This window comes from Bos indicus x Bos taurus, chromosome 17, assembly GCF_003369695.1.
Source record: "Bos indicus x Bos taurus breed Angus x Brahman F1 hybrid chromosome 17, Bos_hybrid_MaternalHap_v2.0, whole genome shotgun sequence".
Classification (NCBI taxonomy): domain Eukaryota; kingdom Metazoa; phylum Chordata; class Mammalia; order Artiodactyla; family Bovidae; genus Bos; species Bos indicus x Bos taurus.
In genome coordinates, this window is record NC_040092.1 from 28,233,681 (window position 1) to 28,258,654 (window position 24,974).

Genomic DNA, 24,974 nt, shown 5'->3' on the forward strand with positions numbered 1-24,974 from the left:
TGCTCTGGAGTCAGCCGCCAGGCTGTGAGCTGTCCTGTGGAGAGGCCCGTGGAGCCAGGAACGAGTATGGCTCGACCAGAGTGAGCTTGGGAGCACATCCCTCCTCACCTCCTGGGGAGGCCTTCATATGGGAGCACAGCCCTGGCTGACACCTGACTGCAGTCTGCAGGAGACCCTGGGCCAGGGGACCTGGATAAGCTGTGCCCAGATTCCAGACCCACAGGGCTCAAAAAGTGCAAGATAATAATAAACCCATGATATTTAAGCTTCCAGGTTCTGGGATCACTTGCTACACAGTAAACAGAAAAATAACATACGTGTTTATGGATCATTTCTAATTTTGTACATTTTAAATATCTTCTTTGAATTGTGACTTTTCTCTTCCTTTTATGGTGACTTCTGTGTTAGAAAAAAGTTTGTTTTTTAATTACAAAAGTAACAGAAGTATAGTAATGAACACCCATGTTCTTATAATGCAAATTCAGTAAACACCAACATTTTGCCTTTCTTGTTTCAGACTACAGAAAACTTATATTTTAATTAACTGAATTTATTGGTCTTTTCTTTTGCAATGTGTGTTTTTTAGTTATGACTTAAGAAGCTCTTTCTACCCCAGCATCATAAAGATAGCCTCCTGTGCCTTTTCCCCAAAGAGTTATCTTTTTTCAACTTACATCTTTATTTGGAATTTGTTTTCATACTCTGTGAGATAGCTACTTTCTTCTTAAAATATGAAAAAACATTTTCCCCAGCATCATTTATTGAATAAGCACTCTATTCTCCTTAATAGTGTATAACACTACCTCTGTGATAGACCAAGCTCCCAGGTGCGTTGGGATCAGTTTCTAGGGTCCCTATTAGTAGTTCCACTGTTACATGGTCTTGCTTTAATAAGAGTAAGTTTTGTTACACACTAAGACAAACTTCCCCTTTTTAATCTTCAAAATTGTTTTCGTTTTTCTTATCCTTGTTCTTCACATGAATTTTAGGATTGTCAAGTTCCATCAGAAAACTTTTTGTAGATATTTTAACTGAAATTACACTGAATTTTACAAATTACCTTGGGGCAAATCACCCCAAGGATTCTAATATTGAATCTTTTCATCCATGAACATGGTATGTCTCCTTTTTTATTTAGGTGAATTTCTCTACTCTTCAATAAAGTTGTATAATTTTTTTCCATAAAAGTTTTACACACATTTTGTTACTATGATTTATTCCTTGGTATATTATTTGCCATCATTGATAAATAGCACCTTTCAAACAATACTTTCTAAGGAATTCTCTAGTGGTCCAGTGGTTAAAACTCTGCGCTTCCTTTGCAGAGGGTGCAGGTTCAATACTTGGTTGGGAAACAAAGATCCTGCATGCCACATAGCCAAAATAAAAAAAAAAAAAAATTAATCAATTTTTAAAAATTCCTAATTGTCTCTAATATAAAAGAAAGATATAGGTTTTTATATACGAGCTTTGTATCTAATGACCTTGTTGAAATGTCTTAAGTTAAAATAATTTTGGAGTTCCTTATATTTTCTGTGTTGTTATATTTACCTACAAATGATGTTTTATATCTTTCTATCCTTAAAATTTAACTTCTTTTTCTTGTTGAATTATGCCAGCCAGGAGTTCCAAACAATTTTGAATAGAAGTGGTGGTAACTAACAGGCATCCATCTCCTCTTCCTCATTTCAATGATTCTAATGTTGTGCCATTAAATATGATGCGTGCTATTGAGTTTCAACAGATGGACTTTATCAGAGAAATATATCGTCTTTTCTGATTTTGACTGTTCAAAGTTTTATCATGCACAGACATTCAAGTTTATCAAATGTTCTTTCTTGACGCTATTGAAAATGACACCTTAAGTCTTCTCTTTGTGATGAATTGATTTTTCCTAAAATGAACTAAATTAGCAGATTTCTGAAGTTAACACCTGCCATTCCTTGCATAAATCATACTTGGACACAATGTTACTGTCTTTACACAGTACAAAATTTAGTTTGTTAGTATTTTTGTACCTATAGTTCTATCTGCCAATGGCCTTCCTTTTCCTGGCTTGTTAGTTTGTTACCAGGGTAATAAAAGTTATAAAGATTACCAAATGAGCTAGTGAAAGCGAAGTCGCTCAGTCCTGTCCGACTCTTTGCGACCCCATGGACTGTAGCCTATCAGGATCCTCCGTCCATGGGATTCTCCAGGCAAGAGTGCTGGAGTGGATTGCCATTTCCTTCTCCAGGGGATCTTCCCAACCAGGAATCGAACCCGGGTGTCCCGCATTGCAGGCAGACTCTTTACCGTCTGAGCCACCAGACGAAACCAACCAAATGAGCTAAGGACCTTCTTTTTTTTTAATTCTCTGGAATCATTTGTTTAAAAAGTTTGGTAGGGGGCTTCGCTGGTGGCTCAGTGGTGAAGAATCTGCCTGTCAAAGCAAAGGACACAGGTTTGATCCCTGGTCTGGGAGGATCCCACATGCTGTGGAGCAGTTAGATTCCTGTACCACAACTAGTGGCACTCTAGGTCCCAGGAGCCCCAAGTACTGAGCCCATGTCCCTAGAGGCCATGCTCTGCAACTAGAGAAGCTGCCGCATTGAGAAGCCTGCATACCACAATGAAGAGTAGCCCCGCCACCTGCCACAACTAGAGAAGTCCACACGTAGCAACGAAGACCCAGCAGTACCAAAACAAATTTTTTTTTAAAGTTTGATAAAATCCCTCTGAGAAACCATTTGGGCCCAGTATTTGTTTCTTTTTAATGCCTGAAGTTCTAATCAGTTCTTCTATTGTTTCTTAGGCTAATTTGAATAACTCTTCTAGGATATTGCCCATTCCATCTAAGTTTTCCAATTGTTTAGGAAAGATAATTCAGTCTTTATTTTTTTTAGACTTTATAATAGCTGCACTGATAATGTTTCATTAACATAAAACCTGAAATATCTATCTTGACAAAGATTTATCTATTTCATCAGTCTTTTCAAATATAAAGGTTTTGCCTTTATTGTTTCATTCATTGCTGCTCTTGCCTTTATAACTTCTTTCTACTTTCTTGGTTTCTACTGTTTCTGAATTTTTCAGTTGGAAGTTACTTAATTTTCTATTGGTTTTTCTTTTCTATATATTAAAATAGATTATGTGCTATTTATAGTCTTCTTTAGTTGCAAACTACAAATATTAATAGTATTTTCATTTAGTATTTCTAATTTGCATTGTGACTTCTTGACCCATGAGTTATTTATAAATATATTTCTTTATGGTTTTCAAACAACAAGATCTGTATATATATAAATTATTTGGAATCTGTTACAATTTGCTTTGCAGCATTCAGTCTTATTTTAGGTGTTCTTAAAAAGAATGTGTATTCTTTAATTACTGAGTGCAAAGCTCTATTTGTTAACTAAATCTAGTTAGCAATTCTGTCATTCTAACCTTACATATTTTTACTAGTTTTTGGTCTGCTTGATCAATCGAGAGATGTGTTAAAATCCTAAACTGATTAGATGTCAATTTTTTTCTAATAGTTAAGTAAATTTTCACATTATTTAATTTGAAGCTAAACTATTAGAATTACTAAATATTTCTAGTGAAATTTGACTACTACTTTAATAGTAGTATTTAATACTATCGTTATCATTACTAATACTTTTTAATTTTTTTTTTGGTCTTGCATTAATATAGCTACATCAGCTTTGCTTTGCTTAATATTTACTTGATATATATGTTTTTGCATCCTTCTAATTTTTGTGAGCCCTTTTAGGTATAACTCATGAAAATAACTGATTTTAAAATTCAGTCTGAGGATCTGGTTTTTAGCAGGTGAGTTTGTATACTGCTCTGGTTTAAAGCTCAGTTTCCATTTTTAGCATCTGAGAATTTTCTTCTTGCTCTTCTGATTTTAGCTATGCTTTTCATTACACTGGTCTTTAGTATTTTTTTGCATTTCTAACAGCTTTTTTTATAGTTTAGAAAACTGAAGTCTCAAGGTGAAGTGATGCATTCCAAGTTACTGAGTCTATTTAGTACATCATATATGTAGATAGTTTTTCATCCTAAAGTGATGCATTACAAAGCTTCCTATCACAGAAGAACACAGAAGAACTAAAGGGTTAAGTATCAAGATACGTATTTTTGGAAAGAAAAACACATTCCAGATGCTTGAATGGAAGTATCCAAAATGATGAGCAGCAGTATGGAGACTGGTGCCTGTGTGCCCACAGGACCCAGCCCAGCCCCGACTGTCACAGCCTCTGTTGTCCTGGGCCAGGCCCCATTACCTGTCTCTTGCCCTCAAGGACGAAGAGCTCACTGATCTTCTTCTGCTTGTAGACGTCATTTTTCTCTAACAGTTTTTTGTGCAGCCAGTCAGGGTGTTTGACACGCGGTACTGGGTTCTTCACCTACATGAAGGCGATACTAATCACTTGTCTGACTCTGTTAGTTTAATCAGGTCCAGGTTTCACACTGGGCTCTGTTTCTGCTGGTTTCAGCCTCACCTGCTGCAGGGCCGCAGGGATCGTGATGATCTTCTGTATGGCACTCCCCAGCCGCTCAATGTAGTAGTCCCAATCCAGAATCTGAGCATGCAGGAAACCAGCAATGGAGTGCATGAGAAAAGCAGAAGAGCAGCAACACACCATGCCAAGCACTGTGCTGAATGCTTCATGTGTTTTATTTAATCCTCTTAGAAATTCTATGCTGAAAGGCCCCATTTCACAGAGGAGGAAATGGAAGTGGAGAGGATAAATGATCCCCCAGGATCAGAGCAAGCAAAGGAGCCAGCAGCAGAACCTTGTGCCAGACCCCAAGCCTTAGTCCATCCCAGAGAAGAGTTAAAAAGGCTTCCCTAGCATCTAGCTTTTCCAGGTTTTCCCTAAAGTGTAACTATTTCTTCATTCATTCCATAATAGAAAAGAGGAAATCAAGAGTGAAGTCTCCAGACAAAAACATGACCCGAGTCTGGGATTCTCTGCCCTATCTAGTTTTCCTCCTCAATTTCTAAGAGTAGGAAAAAAAATCAGCACTCACTGTCCGAATATCAAAGTCCTGAAGGGAAGAACTCTTTAGCCATTTTCGGAGAAAGTGCTTCCTCACGGTGGGCTCTGCCTGGAAAATGGCCAGTGGAATGGCTCTGGTCGAGAAGAGATAAAAAACTCACAAATGTGAAAATCTCCTGTAGTTTACATGGAACTAAGTACTTATGACCTACTTTGTAACCTATGCTTTTAGTTCATGTAGTTATTTTGTATAAACTATACCTGTATCTGATGTTTATCATAATAAATATTAATACTTCATATTAAAATGTCATGATTTCGTGCACCACCCCTCACCATTGGCCACCTGGTGTATGTCTGACCATTGTTATCAGAGCTATTTACAGATGTCTTTACATAAATTATATATTCATGTGCATGTATATAAATAAACATTAAAAATGTTATTCACTGAGTAAAATATAGACAGAGACCACCGCTTGCCTGAAAATGAAACCAGTTTTCACATCACTAGCAAAGCAACACGGCAACTGTCACTACCCCTCTTTCTCTCACTGGAAGAAGTATTTGTTATTTTGAAATATCATAAAGAAACTTAGAAAGAACAGAAACCTGTGCACCCACCACCTAGTTCTATCAAACCGGCCATGCCATTTTCATGTCATGGATGAAAAATAAAGATGACGATGAACTCCCCTGTGTAGCTCTGTCGACCCTCCTAATATAGAAGTGAATACAGTGTTTATCTTGGTGCTTATCAATCCCCTACGTGCTTTTATAGTACTCCTACTGTACTTTCCCTGTGTGTAAACTTAAATAGACAGAAGTACACTCTGCCTTCACGCATCACCCTGCTTTTCTTGCTGTCAGTGTGGTAACATGTAGCTGTGGTTCAATAATCCCAACTCGAGAAGTGCAGCATCAGTCTGCTTGTGTGTGAGTGACCCAGAGCTCTGTCCTAAACCTGAACTGAACCTTGTGTTGTGCTCACTGTAGCAGACCCTTCAAGACATTCCCACTGCCCTATGCCTGACTGAGAGGGTACTCTCAGTCTGCCCACCCAAGAACCCAGATTCTCTGGGCTCTGAGTGGAAAAGCTCACTATACCCTCTCAGGATTCCCACCAGGGCCCCAGCAGCCTTCCCAGCATCTGCTCTAAAGGAAGTCCAAGGTCTGGTTCCTCCCTCTTCTGAGTCCTGACTACCCCTGCTCTGTTTAAGGAAGCTCATCTCTCTATGGAGGGACACAGGCTCTACAGAAGATGCAGGTTTTCAGAGAGCAACCAAGACCCTTAAGGAATTCCTTCCTTGACACTGGAAACCCTTACCTCTCTGTGACTGGAGACCCCTCAGGCTTCCGGGAGATGATGTAGCGGCAGCTCAGCCCTGCATCCTTCACCATCTGATCTCCCAGGAACTCAGCCAGGCGCTTGGCCGTGCTGATGGATGTCGACTTCTGCTCCCCATAATCTTCCAGCTTCCGAGACATGGAACGGTTCTCGGAGATCAGCTCGAACAGTTCGGAATCAGGCATGTTAGCTGCCTGGAGAGAGAGGCAACGAGCAAAAATATCATACAGAGGAAGGGAGCACCAGCCTGAGCTCACCCAAGACTTTCTCCATGTGAAACTGCGTTTATCTAACCTGATGAGCTGAAGGCAGTGGTGTAAAAGGGCTGTCTCATACCACTGCACAGCAACACACCACACACAAAACCTTAACTTTTATTAAACTGTGCAGGAAAATATCAAGAAACATTTATTGAGCTTTTAGTACCAGGACTGCAGAATAATAGGAAAGACAAAGAATTGATTTTTGTCCTAAAAGGAAGAGAAAGACAGGGAAAGGAGGAGCCAGGAGGGAGAAAAGAAGAGAGACATGGGCAGGTTGGACAGCAGATGGACCAACTGAGGAACCAGCCACTTTCTTCAATGATGAGGAGGAGCCCAAGGGGCCTGTGTGAGGTTGAACAGCTTACAACTGGCTCATTATCATGCTAATATTTGTTTCCTTCACAGATTTCTGTCACTGGACACAAAACTTAAGGGGGATTCGGGGTAGCCCTGGCACTAAAGAAGTTACAGGATTTCATCAGAATTAGCCTTGAGTTCATCTGTCACCTTGCTTACCAGGACTCTGACTGCAGGACCCTCAGAGCCAGATGAGGAGCCTTACCTTGCTGTATAGTACGTCCAGCCAGTAATCAGCCACCTTGGCGACAGAGCCATACACTTCTTCTAGGGTGCTGCCCTTAAGAAAGGCCTCAAACACTGAGGACTGGAAGATTTTAATCAGCTGCAGCTCCCCACGGCGTTTGACCTCAAAGCCCTTGAGCTCAGCCAGGGAACCATCCTCATTGAACACGGCATACCTAGAAACATAGGCAAAGAGAGCAGAGGAGAGAGCCTGGGATGCTAGCTGCTTCTCATCACCCCTCTGCCTTTTTCCTTCCCTTTCTCATCCTCCCTTCTAGCATCCATCAAGCAGCAAACATCTCTCTACCCTGATCTCCAAAATGAAAATGATTTAGGGCCTGCAATCTGTAGAACCAGAATATAATAGGTGGAGAACAGAGTTTGTGGGTGTCAAGAAAAGCTTTCCAAATTGAATCAAAAAGGTCAAGAAACCAGAACCGAGGTCTGTTCCTGTTGTGGGTCCTAGTCCATTTACTAGAGGAGTTGTTAGACCTTTCCCAAGCATAAAGACTGTGGGATTCCTACCTCTTCTTCAGTTTCTTGCCTTCTTCCTTGGAGGCTGGAAGGATCATGGCAAGGTAGGGCCCATCAACCTCGAAAAAGATGCTGTTCTCTGAGCGAGTGACATAGGTTAGTGAAGAAGGCTCAGCCAGCTCCTGGTACTGATCATTGGTGAAGCCTTCCTGCCAAGCAAGAGTGAAGAGGGGGTTGGCCTCACTCATCATCACCCTAACCTGGAGACGACCAGCTGCCCTCTAAAGGGTGGATGGATCAGCAAGCTGGGGCTCTTCCATACAACGGACACCACTTGGCAAGAGAAAGGGATCAAGTTCTGACATATGTCCAACATGGATGAACCAAAGTGCTTCCTGCTTGGTCTACCAAGGTTACACAGCATGTTTCAATTCACAGGACACGCTGGAAAAGACAAAACTATCGCACAAAAGAGCACATGGGGGAATCAGGGCTGGGCCTAATGAGAAGGGCCGACAACAAAGGGGCAGGGCCCAGGAGCCTTTGGGGTGGCAGGCTGTTCTATATTGCTCTGTGATGGTGGACATACGCCTCTACGTCTGGGTCAAAACCCATAGAAGTGCTCCCTGTAAAGCATGAATTTTGGACTTCCCTGGTGGTACAGTGGATAAGAATCTGCCTGTCAGTGCAGAGACACAGGTCGATCCCTGGTCTGGAAAGATTCCACATGCTGAGCGGCAACTAAGCCTGTGTGCCACAACTCCTGAGCCCACGTGCTGCGACTATTGCAGCCCACGCACCCTAGAGCTCGCGCTCCACAACAAAAGAAGCCACTGCAATGGGAAGCCCATGCCCAGCAACAAAGACCCAAAAGTAAAGAAATGAATAAAAACAACAACAGAGTGAATCTACCGGAAGCAAAAGAAACAACATTCAACTAGGATCTAGGTGGACCCCAAGAACGCCTGCAGATTGGAACAAACGAACTCAACTGCACTATCATGGCTTGACAGAACCCTGCCAGAGGGCTGGCTTAAGTGACTCTGGCAAATCTCACATGGTGTGGGTGGTGTAAGATTAAAGACTGAACATTGTATGTTCAGTCAGCTGGTGGGCTGACTGCTCACAGACACACGGCTCTGAACCTACTTTACACAAATACTAGGGTTGAAAAAATAAATACACACACTGGGAAAATCAGAGATAGGACAAAGGAGTCACTAATAAGGAAAGGAGAATAGACTGGAGCTGGATATATCGATATGCTCATGTTATATCTATTTAAATGTGTATGCAGATAAACAGAGAAATAAATATAGACACACATGTGGGGTTATTACACACACACACAACTTCCTAGCCAATCTGCTGTGAGCAGCAGAGACACCCCATCTTGGTTTCTACCACTGCTTCCTAATAAAAGGAACCTGGCGTCCTTGGAGAAATGGGTGATTCCAAGGTGGGACAGGGGAAATACAAGAGGAGGCTGGAGTGTCTTGTATTCCCAGGAAGTAAAGCTCCCCCAAAACCCAAATCCAAACCACATAACAGGGTATGTCTCAAGGACACAGGGGGCTAACGTGAAGGAGCCCCTAGTGGCCAAAGTGGAATAAGCGGAGTAACAAAACACACCAGGATGGAACTGGGTTGTTACCCCACACAGCAAACACCCACACACCCACAATGACCTAACAAATGACTCAATAAAGTGATAAGTGAGGGACTAAGTAGGAGAAAGGGGCTTCCCAGAAGGTAAGAGGAATTGATACAGTGGTAAAGAATCCGCCCACCTAGCAGGAGACTTGGGTTCAATCCCTGGGTTGGGAAGATCCCTCGGAGAAAGGAATGGCAACCCACTTCATTATTCTTGTCTGGAGAATTCCATGGACAAAGGAGGCTGGAGGGCTACAGTAAGTACGTGGGGTCACAAAAGAGTTGGACAGGACTGAGTGACTTAACAACAAAAGTAGGAGAGAAGTGTGACAACTCTTCCTTACAAAAGGTTCCAATTAATAATGTACAAAGAACGAGGGAAATACAGAGTAGCCTTGGGCAGACTGATGCCCACTGTGACAGGATACTCCCAGTGCTAAAACCAGAGGGCGAAGGTTCACAGTGAAACAGCACATCTGCAGAGTCTCAGTGCAGAGCAGAGTATCTCCTCCTCGGTCTTTACTAATTACCGGGATGCTCTGCTGTGTGGCTGGGGTCTGCCACTCCTCTTGGGAGTGTGGACTCATGGACTAGTTCCTGTACCGTGATAGTTGGGAAGCCAGCAGGAGTGCTGATCCTGATTCAGTGCTCCGCAAGAATGCCAACACAGAGCACGTATCTCTGTTTTTTTCCTTCAAAAAACCCAAATAACCTCAATCTAGTAACAAAGAACAAGGGACAAATTCAAATGGAGGGTGAGTCCGCAAAGCACCTGACACGTATTCACCAGAGTGTCTGGGTCATAACAGACTGGAAAGACCAAGGGGGCTGCCAGGCTGGAGGGGACTAAGGAGACAGGCTGGCCAAATGCAGGGCGTAGTCCTGGAAAAGCTGAGAAATACAAAGCTGTAGTTGAGTTATGGTGTGGTGCTGGCATGACTTCTCAGTTCTGACAATTACACTGGGGTTTATAGAAGATAAATAGAAACAGGCAGGACTTCCCTGGTGGTCTAGTAATTAGGAATCCGCCTTGCAATGCAGGGGACGTGGGTCAGATCCCTGGTTTGGAAAGAGCCCATGTGCCACAGAGTAGCTAAGCCCGTGTGCCACAAATTACTGAGCCTGTGAGCTCCAAAGCCCATGCACCACAACACAAGACCCCAGATGATGCAACGGAGACCCCATGTGCCACAACTAAGACCCATCACAGCCAAATAAAAAAATAAAGAGAAGCAGGCTAAAGGATATACAGGAATTCTTGTTCTATTCTTCCAATTTTGCTATAAGTCTGGTAATTATGCTAAATAGGAACAGAGACACAGGTAACTTTTGAACACAACATCTCTGGAAGATGTTCAAGCTAGAGAAAGATTATCTGAAAGTCAGAGACATTCAGAAATGGGAGCACCCACTCAGAAAGGGGAGCACCTCAGTGTAAGGGCCAACGCTTTCCCCTTTCCCACACTCCTATCAAGAGAGGTGGCACGAAGAACCCCACCCCAGACAATGGGTCTTTGCTAGAGATGCAGGCTCACCTTGACCATGATGTTTAACATAGCCCCAGGGTAAGAGATGGTCACCTTGGGCTTTTTCACATTGGTGGTCTTGATGACAAAGTTTTCGGGGAAGCTGTTGGGCAGGACACACCATATTCCATCTGTGTCCAGCTCTAAGGGCCTCCTTCAGAGAAACAGAGAAATGAGACCATATGAATGATGGGCACGGATGTCTACAGAGCAAGAACCCTGTGTCAATGCCTGACAGTGGACAAGGTTCCTCCTGGCTGGGAACCCACAAAATGAAACACCTTCTCAGCCCCTGAGTCCAGCCTCCTCACCTCAGGCTGTGCTCCCCCAAGTCCCAGAAGCTGGTGACCAAGTGCAGCACTCACCCGATTTGCTCGATCAGCTCCCGTGCCTGGGTGATGATGTTGGCCCCTGTGAAGCAGACGATGCCAGCCATCTCCATGGAGTACCAGCGGGCCCTGGGGGGACAGTCACAGCTGAGGGGTGGGAGGGGTACCCTCGAGAAGGACGTTAGAGGAGTCAGGGTTGGGAGGAGGGGACATCTGAAGCAGGGAAGAACTAAGGTGGGATTAAGCTCTGTGCTGAGGATATTCCTCTGTTCCTACTTCAAAGCAGTGCTCAGCTCAGGAAAGTTCTGAAAGGATGCAGCATGCTGCCACGGCAACAGCTCACAACCTCAGCTCAGCAGGACTCTCCAGGGCAGTGGCTGAGAGAGCCCCCTCGAGTTCCCTCCCACTCTCCCAGGCACCACCTCAAGCCTTCCTTGTTCTCCCAAACCCCACACTCATCCTCTAACTTCTCAGGCAAAACACCAGCCCACCTGGCTCAGCACTCAAATCAGGTCTCACAGGTGTCAAGTGACCCGAGGCCAGGCCCTCCTGCCCCAGGGAACTCTGCTCAGGCTAGCCCTGCTCTCAGCCCCTCCCTCTCTGCCATTAAAAGGCAACAACAAATAAATAAAGCCACTTTCCCTCAAACCAATCTGCCCTACCACCACCTTGCTCCTCCAGGGCCACCCATGTTGACCCTCCTGGGTTCCACCCACAACAGCTAGGCCTCACCTTCAATGACCTGCTCTACCGAGGCCCCACCTACCTAGCTGCTGGTTCACCGGACACACTCAGGTCCCACCTTGCCTCACCTTCCTTTGGCACCCTACCCTGGGAACATACTCCATGTTGGCTTTAGGATGCCCCCATTTCTGGCTTTCTTGACTTCTCAGAAGACTTTGCACCCCTCACTAGTCATATGCTCTGGAGAAGGAAGTGGCAACTCACTCCAATATTCTTGCCAGGATAATTCCAGGGACAGAGGAGTCTGGTGGGCTACAGTCCATGGAGTCACAAAGAGGTGGACGTGACTGGGCACGCATGCACTAGTTGTATGCCAGAGACTACCAAACCGCTCTGCAGCCTGGGATGCTCAGAAGAACATGTCCAGGAGTGCTAACGCCCCAGCTTCCCAGAACCCTCTGAGTCAGTGTGACCTTAACCCCCACTCAACCCACCCTCTCCCGCACTCCTTGAACAAGGCCCTGACTCTCCCCTTTTGCTCGCGCCCACAGGCCCCACCAGGCAAGTGCCTACCCCTTGCGCATGACGTAGCCATAGAAGGAGTTGAGGATGCACTTGTGCGCCAGCTGCAGGGAGTCGTACAGGACCTCCATGTTCCTGCAGCGCTTCACCTCCGCCGCGTCCCCCACCTCCACGGCTGCGGAGAGCTTCTTTTTCCACACCTGCAACCCACACAAAGACTGTCACCTCCTAGACTCTTCCACCTCACATTCTGTACATAGGCCCAAAGTTATGATATTTTGAAATTTTCAAATCTATAGAAAACTTAAAAAAAAAATTACAACAAAGACCATATACCAGAGGGGTTACTGTTGATACTTTTTTACCATATTTCCTTCATTCCATTCTAGAGAAAAACTCTACCGGCAACACCAACGGCAAGTTGAAATTATCATGACCTGACCCCCCTAAATACTTCAGCAAAAAATTTCCAGGAACAAGGACATTCTATATAAGCTCAACGCTATCACTACACCTGAGATATTTAACATGGATACATCAGCTTGTCCCCCATAGTGTCTGCATGCTTAGTTCTCACCTACCCTGAAACACTTTCAATCTAGAACTGACCCACGTAAGACAGATATCCTGAAAGGACTTATGAACACAAAGAAACATATCAATATTACATTTTTATTACTTGTGAGACTAAGGACTAGGAGAAAATACTTTGTGATAGCAACAACCCACTTTGACACCTCAGACTTAGGGCAATTTCAACCCCCATAGAACAGAATCCAGAACCTGGCAGCTAACTGGAGAAGCAGATGAAACCTACATCTCAAGACCAGTGACAGAGGCTGGGGCTTCACTCCACCAAAGAGGCCCAGGGGCTCCCAATCCAAGTCCTGTTACTTAATTTACTCTTATTAATGCACTCAATGGGCTGAGTTATAGGGTTTCTCAAACAACAGAACTCAGAAACCACTGACAGGCTGAAAGCAAAGTGCACATTCTTAGAGGCAACATCTGGGAATAACAATTTACTCCTTAGCCAACACTCATGGACCAACAACTGTTTATCAGATACTATACCAACCGCTGGAAGATGGACACAGCTGTACTAACAAGGGCTGTGTGCTATTGTAAATGGTTGAGAAGAAAATGTTCTTGTCACTGTGGTGGTGGTTACAAATTTTTTGCTGAAGTATTTAGGGGGGTCAGGTCATGATAATTTCAACTTGCCTTTGGTGTTGCCAATAGTTTTTCTCTAGAATGGAATGACGGAAATATGGTAAAAAATTATCAACAGTAACCCCTCTGTGTATGCATTTGTCAAACTCTATAGAACTGCCTCAGAGAAGGCAATGGCACCCCACTCCAGTACTCTTGCCTGGAAAATCCCATGGACGGAGGAGCCTGGTAGGTTGCAGTCCATGGGGTCGCTAGGAGTTGGACATGACTGAGCGACTTCACTTTCACGCACTGGAGAAGGAAATGGCAACCCACTCCAGTGTTCCTGCCTGGAGAATCCCAGGGACGGGGAGCCTGGTGGGCTGCCGTTTATGGGGTCGCACAGAGTTGGACACGACTGAAGTGACTTAGCATAGCAAAGAACTGCCCATCTGAAAGGGTCAGATGTACCCCACATCAATTCTACCTCAATAAAGCGGACATGGTCACCACCAGGGAGGGTGAGACAGGGATGTGACTCAGGGGTATCTGAACTCACTTCCAGCCTGAGTGGCATTTCTTTCTGTTTGCTAGGCTAGCTGCTGTCACAGTGGTCAAACACTGGGTATTCTCCTTCATCTCAGAACATTCCACTGTTACTTCCCCACCTGATGTCTTTTCAGTACCTAGAAAAGGGTCTGGCACAGAACAGGTGCTCAACCAACGTGCTGAGTGATACAAAATTTGGATCACACTGAAAGACATTAGATTGTTACTGCTGAGGGGAGTGGGGAAGGGGCATGAAGGACCTCAGGAATGCCCAGTGCCAGTTGGGGCTGGGGTGAGGCGCAACATGGTGACGCCCATCTCTCACATCCACACAAGCTGCACCTCCTGGGATGCTGAGCTTCTAAGAGGCCAATGGACAGCTCAGCTCCCCAGCATGCTGCGAGGCTTGCGTTTGGCAGATTAGCTCCTTCTGCTTCACTCTGACAAAGTGAGACTTAGCTAACAGGAACTGTGGGGCGGGCTTGTAACACTGCACTGGCAGCTTCCACGATGTGAATGGCCGTCCAGAAGTGTCCCAGGACAAGGAGTCAGGCCCGTCTGTGTCTTATTAACTTAGGGTAACAAGAGCTACTCAGGAGGTCCTTAGTAAAAGTGACTGATAAAGAAATGCAGGGAAGGCCATAAATATCTCAGCAACTTTCCCATCCAACGTGAGAAGAAAAATTTTTTTAAAAGTTTGGAATTTAAAGAACAACAAAAAAAAAACCCAAAAGATATTTACTGAGTGCCTACTATGTGCCAGGCACTGTGTTAGATTCTAAAAAATAAAATGGACAGTCACAACACTGTCAACACTCATCTGATGAGGAAGACATAGACACGTAACTCAACAGTTTAATTAAGATAAACTGAGGCAGTATGACGATTCCTCTGAAGATTAAAAATACAATTACCATATGATTCAGCAATTCCACTTCTGTGTATATACCCAAAAGAACTAAAAGTAGGATCTTAAAGAGACGTCTGCACACCCATGTTCACAGCAGAATTATTCAAAATATCTAAAACATGGAAGCACCCAACTATCCATCGATGGGTGAATGGATAAACAAAATGTCCATACAGTGGAGTATTATTCAGCCTTAAAAAGGAAATTCTGATACATGCTACCATGAATGAACCTTGAGGGCATTAGGCTAAGAGAAATAATCTAGTCACAAAAGGACAAATCCTGTATGAATCCACTTACATGAGGTTCCCAGGCTCACAGTCCACAGAAACCAGAATGGAGGATCATTAAGGGAATGCAGTGTTTCAGTGTTGCAAGATAAAGAGTTCTGCAGATGGGTGGTAATAGTAATTGCAATGTAAATGTACTTAATGCCACTGATCTGTACACTTAAAAATGTTAAATTTCGTTGTACATATTTACCATAATAAAAATATAAACTTAACAATGATAACAAAGCCTGATGATGACAGTCTATCAGGGCAGTTCGGGATGTGAACAATGAGTCTAGCAGTGAAGGAAGGTCTCTCAGAAAAAAACTCGATATGCTTAAATATAAAACACTTACCTGCTGATATTACAACTGAGGTATTGTTGTGTACTTCCCTAGTCCTACTGGTAAAACATGTCAGTAAACACACTCCCCTCACTCCCCCTGGTCAGAGGCTGGCAAAGTAAAGCGCCACACCTGTACACACAAAGTAAAGGGCCACGTGTGTGCAGTGCTCGCCCTCAGTCTCTGCTGCCCCCTCCCTGCTGCGGGCACACGCAGCTCAGACCCAGGAAAACTTATTTATAAACATGGCCAGCCCAGCCGCAGTTTGCTAACCCCTGCTCTAAATAATTATTTTAAAAGCAATCATTCAGAATAGCTTCAAGGCTCCAGGCCCTTAATTCTTCAAAGTTAAAAACAACTGCATGTTTATTGTCTGAGTGCATGCACTGGGCTCAGAGATTGGGAGTAACACATGGAGACAGTGCTGACCAAGGATTTTCACCCCAGAAACTAGATCCTGCTCCAACCTCACTAAGGTCAGGCTCACCTTGTGGAGACCTTTGAACTCATAGCGCCTGTCCCGAAAAGCACGTACAGTGTCCACATAGAAGGAGTTCTCCCGCTGGCAGATGGTGGTGAGACGCTCTTCCACCTTGGTCACGTGGATTTTCTTGTATGCCTTCCGGCAGTAATCTGAAGCACAATTGAGAATGGTGGGCACGTGAGACTCCACACAGGGGACAGGCCTCCTGGACACAGCCAAAGAAAGCTAGGCAATGGATGCCAACAAACATGGGTTTTTTTGGTTAACTCAAAGGAGCAGAAAACTCAGAAAGACAAGTTCCTAATCAATCACATCAAAGGGCAGCCCTGTATGAACAGACCAAATACACAAAGACTACAGGAAGGAGGGTTTGGGAGCCAGAAACTTGCAGAAGGAGAAATGACAAAAGGAAGCCTATAGGACAAACTAATTCACAGTGGTCTCATCTACTTCAACTGGTTCGACTGACCTCAAGGTGTGACATACCAACACGGCCCAACTGCTCACCTGCCAGCCTCCGCTTCTCATATTTAGCCTGCTCCTCACGGGACAGCTCGTGAAAGGCCCGGGCTGGGCCCTCGGGGGTCAAGGGAGGGAACTTCTCTGACTCCAGTTGGTGCTGGATCCGATGATACTCACTGCGACTGGCTGGCACTAGAAGGAGTGATGGGAAGAGAGGATGTGACAGAGACCCGCCCACCCGCTTCCTGCTGAGCAGCCCCCCAGGGCCGACACTCACTGAACTCTCCCCTCCACTGCCAGGCCATCTTCCTCTGGCAGTTCGCTCCAGGCTTGTTGAAGTCACAGGCTGCGCAGGTGGCCTCATCCACCATGGCAGAGGGCTGAGAGGGGACAGGAAGAGAGCAATTAGGGTTTAGGCAGAAAGAGCTTGATTCTGACTTGAGAATGTGTCTCACCTGCAGGCGGTTCGTCAAGATGATGTTGGGGTACATGGCCCCCACGTCCAGGTGGTAGATGAGGGGACACTCAATTCGGTTAGGAACATCTTTCAGGGAGGTGAGCTTGGTCTTAATCTGATCACACACCTACAGAGAAAGTGGAAAGAAGTGAAGGCTGGTGACCAAGATGGAAACTGGAGATTGTACAGAGTAACAGAGAAAACACCATGGGTCCCAAATGGACGACAGACAACATGCACCAACACACCAGACCCTGGAGGTACAGGACAGAGCACCGCAGCACGGGAAGCAGCAGACTCCACCCCAAGAGAACTCTGGGGTTGGGAGAGAAATGCGTAATATGTGGCCTCATATGACACGGCCCATCTGCTAACAAGTAGGGGGACCCGCTAGATTACCAACAGCCACACTTCCTGGGTGCCCCGAGTGCCCCCACAGTGCAGGCAAGTGACACACCATCAATGTCCTTGCAATTCCTCATCTCACGTATGAGAAGCTTCAAGTTAGTATGGACCCTCTGAGGGTCCTCTGAGACCAAACACCACGCTCTCAACTGTGATACTAGATGGTTTCCAGCATTACTTTATAAACCAATGAATCAGATTCTGTTTCCAGCCAAGGCTCTTAGCTTAAAAACCCTCTTGACACCAAACACATGGAAATCCTAAATGAAATATGAAAACTATCCGTGTAAATGCAGATGTGATCTTCTAAGTTATCCCCAAAGAACAAATGTGATGAGAAGACTCAACATCAGAGCAGTGAGTTGACTCAATGGTGTCTGGCAGAGGCTGGGCCCTGTGTTGGGATCCCCAAGACCACCCCTAAATTTGGTGACTCACAGGGGAAAGACAGAGCTCAATGAGCAAAGGGCAAAGGCACTTGGGGGAAAGTTGGGAGGAGCCCAGGTTCAAGCTGGGATGAGCTTCATTCTTCCAGCAACAAGCTGTGATAACACACGAGAAGTGCTGTGAAAAGCACTGTCCCCCAGGGAAGCTCATGGAGACCCAGTGCCCAGAGTTCTTACGGAGGGCTGCTCACGTAGGCAACTCTGCCTGCCTGGACCAAAACCCAGACTCCAGGAAGGAAAGTGGGCACTTAACACAAACCACTGTTTGCACGAACAACCTGAGCACGAGTGAGTGAGCCATTCTTATTAGAGGAAGGTGAGAAACCTCCTGAAGTCCAAGTTCCTGGACACTGGCTAAGGGCAGCCATGCAGCAGGCCTTTCTGAGGTTTGTGGCCTCAGGCCTATGCCGTGAGCTCTTTAACTCACGTTTCTCATGCTACCTCAAGGAGGGGCAGGCTACACACAACAAAAGGGAGACAAAGTGCAGAGCCCCAAATAAAGGCAGGACTCTCAAAAGCCACCTCCATAAAAGAATAAACTACAACAAGTCTGCTCACCATGTCTATTTTGAACTCTGGGCAAAGAAAGCATTTTCCTTGAGCATTTATCATAACAGGCACTAACAGGTCTCCACTGGCTCTGGGACTCTTCAGCCAAGGAACCAGGTAAGAAGGGGCATCGGGCCCATGTTACTTTTGGGGAACCAGGAAGAAACTATCAAACTACCAACGGCCCTCCTGCTGAAGAGGAATTCAGATTCCAAAATTGCAGAGCGACAGGACTTCCCTAGATGTCCAATGGTTAAGACTCTGCACTTCCAATGCAGGGGGTGGTGCATGTTCGATCCCTGATTAGGGAACTAAGCTTCCACAGGCCACATGGTACATCCAGAAAGGAAAAAAATATCTCAAAATCGTGAAGCATGGGGAAAAAAAAAAACTCTACCATGACTGACAACAGACACAGTGGGAGGAGAACCCTAAGAACATCAGACAATAAACCTCCTGGAGTAAACATGGTAAAATAACGCTAAAGATAAGTGAATACGCAAAATCTAAAACAGGACGAGAAACAACAAGGACCTACTGTAGCACAGAGAATTATATTCACCCCTTGTAATAACCTATAATGTGAAAGAATCTGAAAAAGAATACATGTATACACACACACACACACACACACACACACACACGGGCTTCCCTGGTGGTTCTTGAATTCACCTGCCAATTCAGGAGACACAAGAAATACTTCCTGATCCCTGGGTCAGGAATATCCTCTGGAGAAGGAAACGGCAACCCAACTCCAGTATTCTTGCCTGGGAAATCTCATGGACAGAGGACCCAGGCAGGCTACAAGTCCATGGGGTGTGAAGAGTTAGTTGGACATGACTTAGTGATTAAATAACAGGAACAACAATATATATATACATGGAATTCCCTGGTGGCCCAGTGATTAGGACTCTGTGCTTCACTGTAGGGGGTACACATTCGATCCCTGGTTAGGGAACTAAGATCCTGCAAGCCACGTGGCACAGCCAAAAAAAGGGGGGAAAAAAAAAAAGAATATATATGTGTGTGTGTATTTTAAAAATTTGAATCACTTTGCTGTATACCTAAAACATTATAAATCAGTATACTTCAATAAAAAGTTTTTAAAAACAAAACACAGGAAGAGAAAGTCCACTATAAAGAAAGAAATAAAGCACATTTGAAAAAGAACCAATAGAGAGCGTCTAGAAATAAAAATATTGTCCTAAAACACAAAAACAGTCACTAAAACTAAAAAAGGCTAAACAAGCTTCTGATAGTCATATACTTTTCTCTCCCAAATGTAACACCTAAATCAGAACATTAGATATGTATTTATTTGATAAGTTCATTTTGTCCAAAACTTACACAACAATAAGAAATACAACGTTAAAACTTGAGAATTACTGTACTTAGGAGTTATTTCAAGAAAAATTGGCTTAAAAAAAAACACCTTTAGATCTGGGGTCAGCAAACCTCTGTGAATGCTCATGCTAACGCTAAGTCACTTCAGTCGTGTCCGACTCTGTGCGACCCCATAGACAGCAGCCCACCAGGCTCCTCCGTCCCTGGGATTCTCCAGGCAAGAACACTGGAGTGGGTTGCCATTTCCTCCTCCAATGCATAAAAGTGAAAAGTGAAAGTGAAGTCGCTCAGTCGTGTCCGACTCTTAGCGACCCCATGGACTACAGCCTACCAGGCTCCTCTGTCCGATTTTCCAGGCAAGAGTACTGGAGTGGGGTGCCAGGTTTTGTGGCTATGGTCTACTTTTTCTTTTAAAATATTTTAAAAATATGAAAACCATTCTTAGCTTGCTGACTGTACAAAAACAGCCCTTCTGTACTATAGCTTGCCAACCTCTGGACATTCAAAGTATAAATTGGAAAACATCTAAATCACACAAAAATCAACCAGAAGAAAAAAGGAGTATCTATCAAGTAGAACAGGAAATACCAAAAAGATAATACTTATTGTTTCTAACTGAATTCTAAGCAAATGAATCATTCAGAGAATAATTCCCCCATCCTTCTCTGTGCTAGGGCATGCTCTGAAATGCTGCTCGGAGAGGGAAGATGAGACCACAGTAGTGGGAAGGCTGGGATGATGGGATGACACCTGGACAGGCCAGACGCCGCTGTATGCCCCCAGCTGACACCTCCCACTAGCTATCACCACACTACTACCGAGGCAGTCACTCAGGAACAAAAAGGTGAACCTGCTACCCTTTCCCTAAAGACCCTAGGCCACCCTACAGAGAACAATTTCAGGGACTCTGGATGACCATCTGTCATCTATAAAAGTCCACGTCCAAATTCACTAAGGTGTCTGGGGTCCCTCCAATTAGCACACCTTCAGCCCATTTCTCACTCATTTCATTGGTTCATAGACTTAAAAGTAGTATCTTCGGGGAATTCCTTCACAGCCCAGTGGTTATGACTCAGAGCTCTCACTGCCAGGGGCCTGGGTCTGATCCCTGGTTGGGGAACTAAGATCCCACAGGCCTCATGCCAAGGCCAAAAAAGCAGTTATCTTTGTTTTGTTCAAGTTGCTTTTTAACTTCTATTTGTCATTCAGCCTACACTCTCTTCTTCCCAAGTTGGTTCATGGAAAGTTCCCAAAGCATATGAGCTGTAGCTGACAAGAGCTGTACAGAACTTTGTACTATGCAGAGCACGTGCACACATTCTTGTTTGAACTTTGCCTGGTGAATATGCTACATTTCTTGAAATCAATCCTAGAAGCAGGGCCTGATAGAGACCCAAAATGCGCCACATCCAAAGGAATAGGATCAGCAAAGCAGGCGGTGCCTGGTGCCTCTGGTCATGTGATACACTTTGCAAATGGTGCTTTCTAACTACTACGTGAAGGACTTTGCAGTTATGATATTCTACCCTGTAATTTATAGGAACTCCTATCATTTTTAAAGTCTATAGACAGAAAGAAAGTAAAAACCTCCAATGGCTCCTTGCTGCCTACAAGACACAATTGTATCTACCCTTCATTTGCCTTTCTCTCCCACATCAGCCCACCACTTTGTTCTAAAAGCCATCGCCTCCTCTGTGAAATTCTCCTGTCCAGAAAGTCGAGTGCCTCACTGTGCCAATACACTGTCCTGTCCTAACTACACGGGACCAGGCCCCGTGTCCTGTCTCGGCAACCAAGCACTATCACACAGTAGGTGCACAATGAATAGGCCACTGAGAGAAGCCACTCTGCAAGGCAGGGCATGTAAACAGACTGTTCTCCCCACACCACTTCCCTGAGCCTGTGCATCACCTCTTGGAAGTTGATGACCTGCTCCATGGGCACCTTCTCCTCTTCCTCGATGGCATGACGCATGGTTTTCTCCACCCGCTGCACCAGGAAGTCAAAGGCAGCAGGATTCTAACACAAACAACCAAGAGAGGATGTGAGAAAGACAGGAAAATGGCCCCAAACCATGTAACCTACTTCAGGTGGGACTCTACCAAGAGAACACTCCAGAAGGAGTGGCACCCTAAAGGGCAGGCCAGACAAAGGACAACTGGTGAGGGGTCCATGGGTGAGAAGGGGGAGAGGGCTTTATTTCAGCCCTTGTGGCTGGGTCCCTCCTGCGTCCTCCCACAGCACTGGCGGGATGAGGCCCAGCCTCAGGAGCGGCGCACCATCCGGAACCGGCAGGGGATGTCACTGCGGAACACGCCGGACTCCAGGGCTTCTACGTGGCCACCCACGTAGGTCTCAGCATCCAGCACGTGGCCGTCATCTGTCAGCTTGTTGAACTCCTGCTCCTGCTTGTTGGGGAAGATGATGTTGGCATGGAAGGCCTGCACCATTAGCAAGGCCTCGCACAGCGTCCCAGAACCTTTCCGCAGCACCTACCGGGAAATACCAGGCTGTGAGCCAAATACAGAAATCAACGGCTGCACCCGCAATAGCTGCCTGGGACCACCCAGTCAGGCAGCGGGCCAGGAGAGGCACTGACCTCATCGGGCTCCATGGGGATGATGGTACACAGGGCGAATATAAACGGGTGGACATACTTCATGTACAGGTAGTATGTGGCCACTGCATCCGACACCGAGTAGGTCGCCAGAGTCTGAGGAGAGGACATCAGACAGTAAGGTCAGTGAGGGGTCCAGAGGCCGCCACCCCCCAGCAGAAGGTGACTCAGCGAGGCAGCACACGTGCCTGGGGCTGCTCAGTGGCCATCCGGCACATGTCTTCAGGGTCCAGTTCCACTGGGTCGTAGCCCAGCTTGGCTTTGGCCGCCGCCTTGAGGTTGTGGCTGCCCACGGGCAGGTAACTGTCCCTTTTCACCCACCTGGAAAGGAGAACAAAAGCAAAAGCCAGAGATAATTCTGAGACGAAGTCTAGGAACCTGTGAGATGTGGTGAAGCTGGACACTCTACAGGAAGATGCAGGGTCCTGACAGGTACCCCAAAAGATCACCAAGACCTCACGTGGTGCAGGCCCCTTGTGAAAAGCTTTCAGCTGGACCCAGTCAACTTCACAGAGAAACCCACAAACACAAGGAGACGACACAGCCGGTCCTCCAGTCCTTGCGAGGCCTTCCTCTCACCCTCAAGGAGAAATACAAAGGGGACCAGGCAGGAACCTGCTGTCTGATTCCTGCTGTAGATTCCTCCACAGCTTATTCGCTACAGGTGCTGCCAGGCTCTGCCCTGCTCTCCCTGCCCCTCACACTCTGCTGTCAAACTCCCATCCTCTTCTTACACAATCCCTTCTGTATAAAAACACTTGAGGTCCCTTCGTGCCATCTCCACCTCTTGCTTCCTCACAACTCAGCCCCACGACAGACACCACTGTATCTCTAGGACTTACAACTTCCTACTGGCAGCATCCGATCTCACCTTCTGTGGCCTCTCTGCCCTGTGGGCCGTCCTCCCCCTCAGAAATGCCCTGCTGAAGGATCCCCAGTATTGCTGCCTCCACTGAGGAACCCCACCTCTCTTTTACTCCTCTTACTTAAAAAAAAAAAAAAAATTATTTATTTGACTATGCAGGGTCTTAGCTACAGCCATGAGGGATCATCAATCTTCATTGTAGTATGTGGGATCTTTTTAAAAAATCATTTTTCTGGCTGCACTGGGTCTTGGGTGCTGCGTGTGGGCTTTCTCTAATTGTGGCGAGCAAGGGCTACTCTTTGTTGCAGTGGCTTCTCTCGCAATGGAGCATGGTCTCCAGGTCTGTGGGCACAGTAGTTGTGGAGTATGGGCTTACTTGCCCCTTGGCGTGTACAATCTTTCCAGAGCAGAGATCAAACCCATGTGGCTTACATTGGCAGGAAGATTATTAGCCACTGAAATACCAGGAAAGTCTCCATTTCTCTTCTTGAGAATCCATCAACTATCAAGTTTTTGGTCTTATCACCGAGCCCCACAGTCTCCAGATCCTCCATGTGGATGGAGCTCCCAGGTCTGCTTTTATTCTGAACCTGAGCTCTGCCCTATTTCTCCAGGAGCCCAGCCCAAGCCCTGAGAACCAGAATTTCCTAATGCCTCTTGCACCTGTCCCCATATTTATAGATCTCAAAGTCCTTGACTCTCAGATATCTCAAGACCAGCCCTCTCTTCGCTCTTGTTCTTGTTGCAACCCGCCTGCCCTTCAATCCACACACCATAATACCAGGGGTAAGGAGAAAATTCATCAAGCTTTAAATGTGTCAGTGGCTCCCCATGACCACCAAGATAAAACCAACCTCCTCACTGGGCACAGGAAGCCCAGGTGACCTTTCTCTCCAGCCTTCCTTCTCGACACTCTGGGCCACCTTGCACACTTATCCTGAGTCTGGACACCCCAGCCTATCTGGACACCATGCTTGTCCTTCAAGAGAGCCTGGCTGCCACATCCCAATCTAATGTGGGGAAGCCAAGGCCTCTCTGTGACCTCCCATAGCACCAGACCTCACTCTACCAGGTCTTTCTTTCTGGTCTGGTTTCTATACCCTGGGGACCAGTCAGCAGCCACTGTCCACAGGTGACAGGAGCTACTTCTCGGCAGCTTCTGTAACAAGGTATGGAAAGGACCAGTGTATGTAAGGGAGTCTCACTTACAGAAAGCCCTCATGAGACACTGCGATAAGCCACCACGTGAGCTGCAGGGCCTACCTGAGACAGTCCATGTGGATACACTGGGGTGATTTGTACTCCCCCTGGCTGTCCTTCTGGAACCCTATCTCCTGGTACATGCTCAGTCCATGGACCGCTGCTCTGGCCTCCACAAATGGCCTAAGGACAAGAGGACGGAAAAACATGTGGGACAGTGAGTCTCTAATTTCCACAGGGGCCGGGAAGACTGCCCCAGGGGCTGGGAAGACTGCCCCAGGGGACACCTCACACCATCTCCTCTTAAACAGGGTGAGCAGCTCACGTGTGCTACCAGGCAGTGCTTCTCCTATCTCTCCCTCCCCTTTTCTGACTCACCAGTCAAAAAAGTCCCCATTATAGGTGACCATGATGGTGGGTTTGGCCTCCTGGATGTGTTCAAACCATCTTTGGATTAGATGAACCTGAATTTAACAAATTTTGGCAGTCAAAGGGTTACTTTACTCTTCCTCAAGTGTAAACACCTCTTTTTACACCAAGTTTTAA

The 24,974-nt window shown here is 45.8% G+C and overlaps 1 protein-coding gene across 2 annotated transcripts in view; it reads right to left on the minus strand.

Annotated features, from left to right (window-relative positions):
- The window catches only part of POLE (DNA polymerase epsilon, catalytic subunit), a 61,062-nt gene that overhangs the window by 25,557 nt on the left and 10,531 nt on the right, over positions 1-24,974 (minus strand). For both annotated transcript variants that reach the window (XM_027567138.1, XM_027567140.1), the window contains exons 11-29: positions 24,807-24,892; positions 24,492-24,611; positions 22,552-22,684; positions 22,346-22,459; positions 22,026-22,238; positions 21,658-21,765; positions 17,001-17,129; positions 16,823-16,925; positions 16,591-16,737; positions 16,087-16,232; positions 12,424-12,572; positions 11,203-11,295; positions 10,847-10,991; positions 7,710-7,867; positions 7,165-7,360; positions 6,319-6,533; positions 5,023-5,125; positions 4,491-4,571; positions 4,272-4,394 (exon numbers count right to left, since the gene is read on the minus strand). In XM_027567138.1, coding sequence (XP_027422939.1) covers positions 4,272-4,394; positions 4,491-4,571; positions 5,023-5,125; positions 6,319-6,533; positions 7,165-7,360; positions 7,710-7,867; positions 10,847-10,991; positions 11,203-11,295; positions 12,424-12,572; positions 16,087-16,232; positions 16,591-16,737; positions 16,823-16,925; positions 17,001-17,129; positions 21,658-21,765; positions 22,026-22,238; positions 22,346-22,459; positions 22,552-22,684; positions 24,492-24,611; positions 24,807-24,892 — 2,562 coding nt within the window. The remainder of the gene's footprint in view (positions 1-4,271; positions 4,395-4,490; positions 4,572-5,022; positions 5,126-6,318; positions 6,534-7,164; positions 7,361-7,709; positions 7,868-10,846; positions 10,992-11,202; positions 11,296-12,423; positions 12,573-16,086; positions 16,233-16,590; positions 16,738-16,822; positions 16,926-17,000; positions 17,130-21,657; positions 21,766-22,025; positions 22,239-22,345; positions 22,460-22,551; positions 22,685-24,491; positions 24,612-24,806; positions 24,893-24,974) is intronic.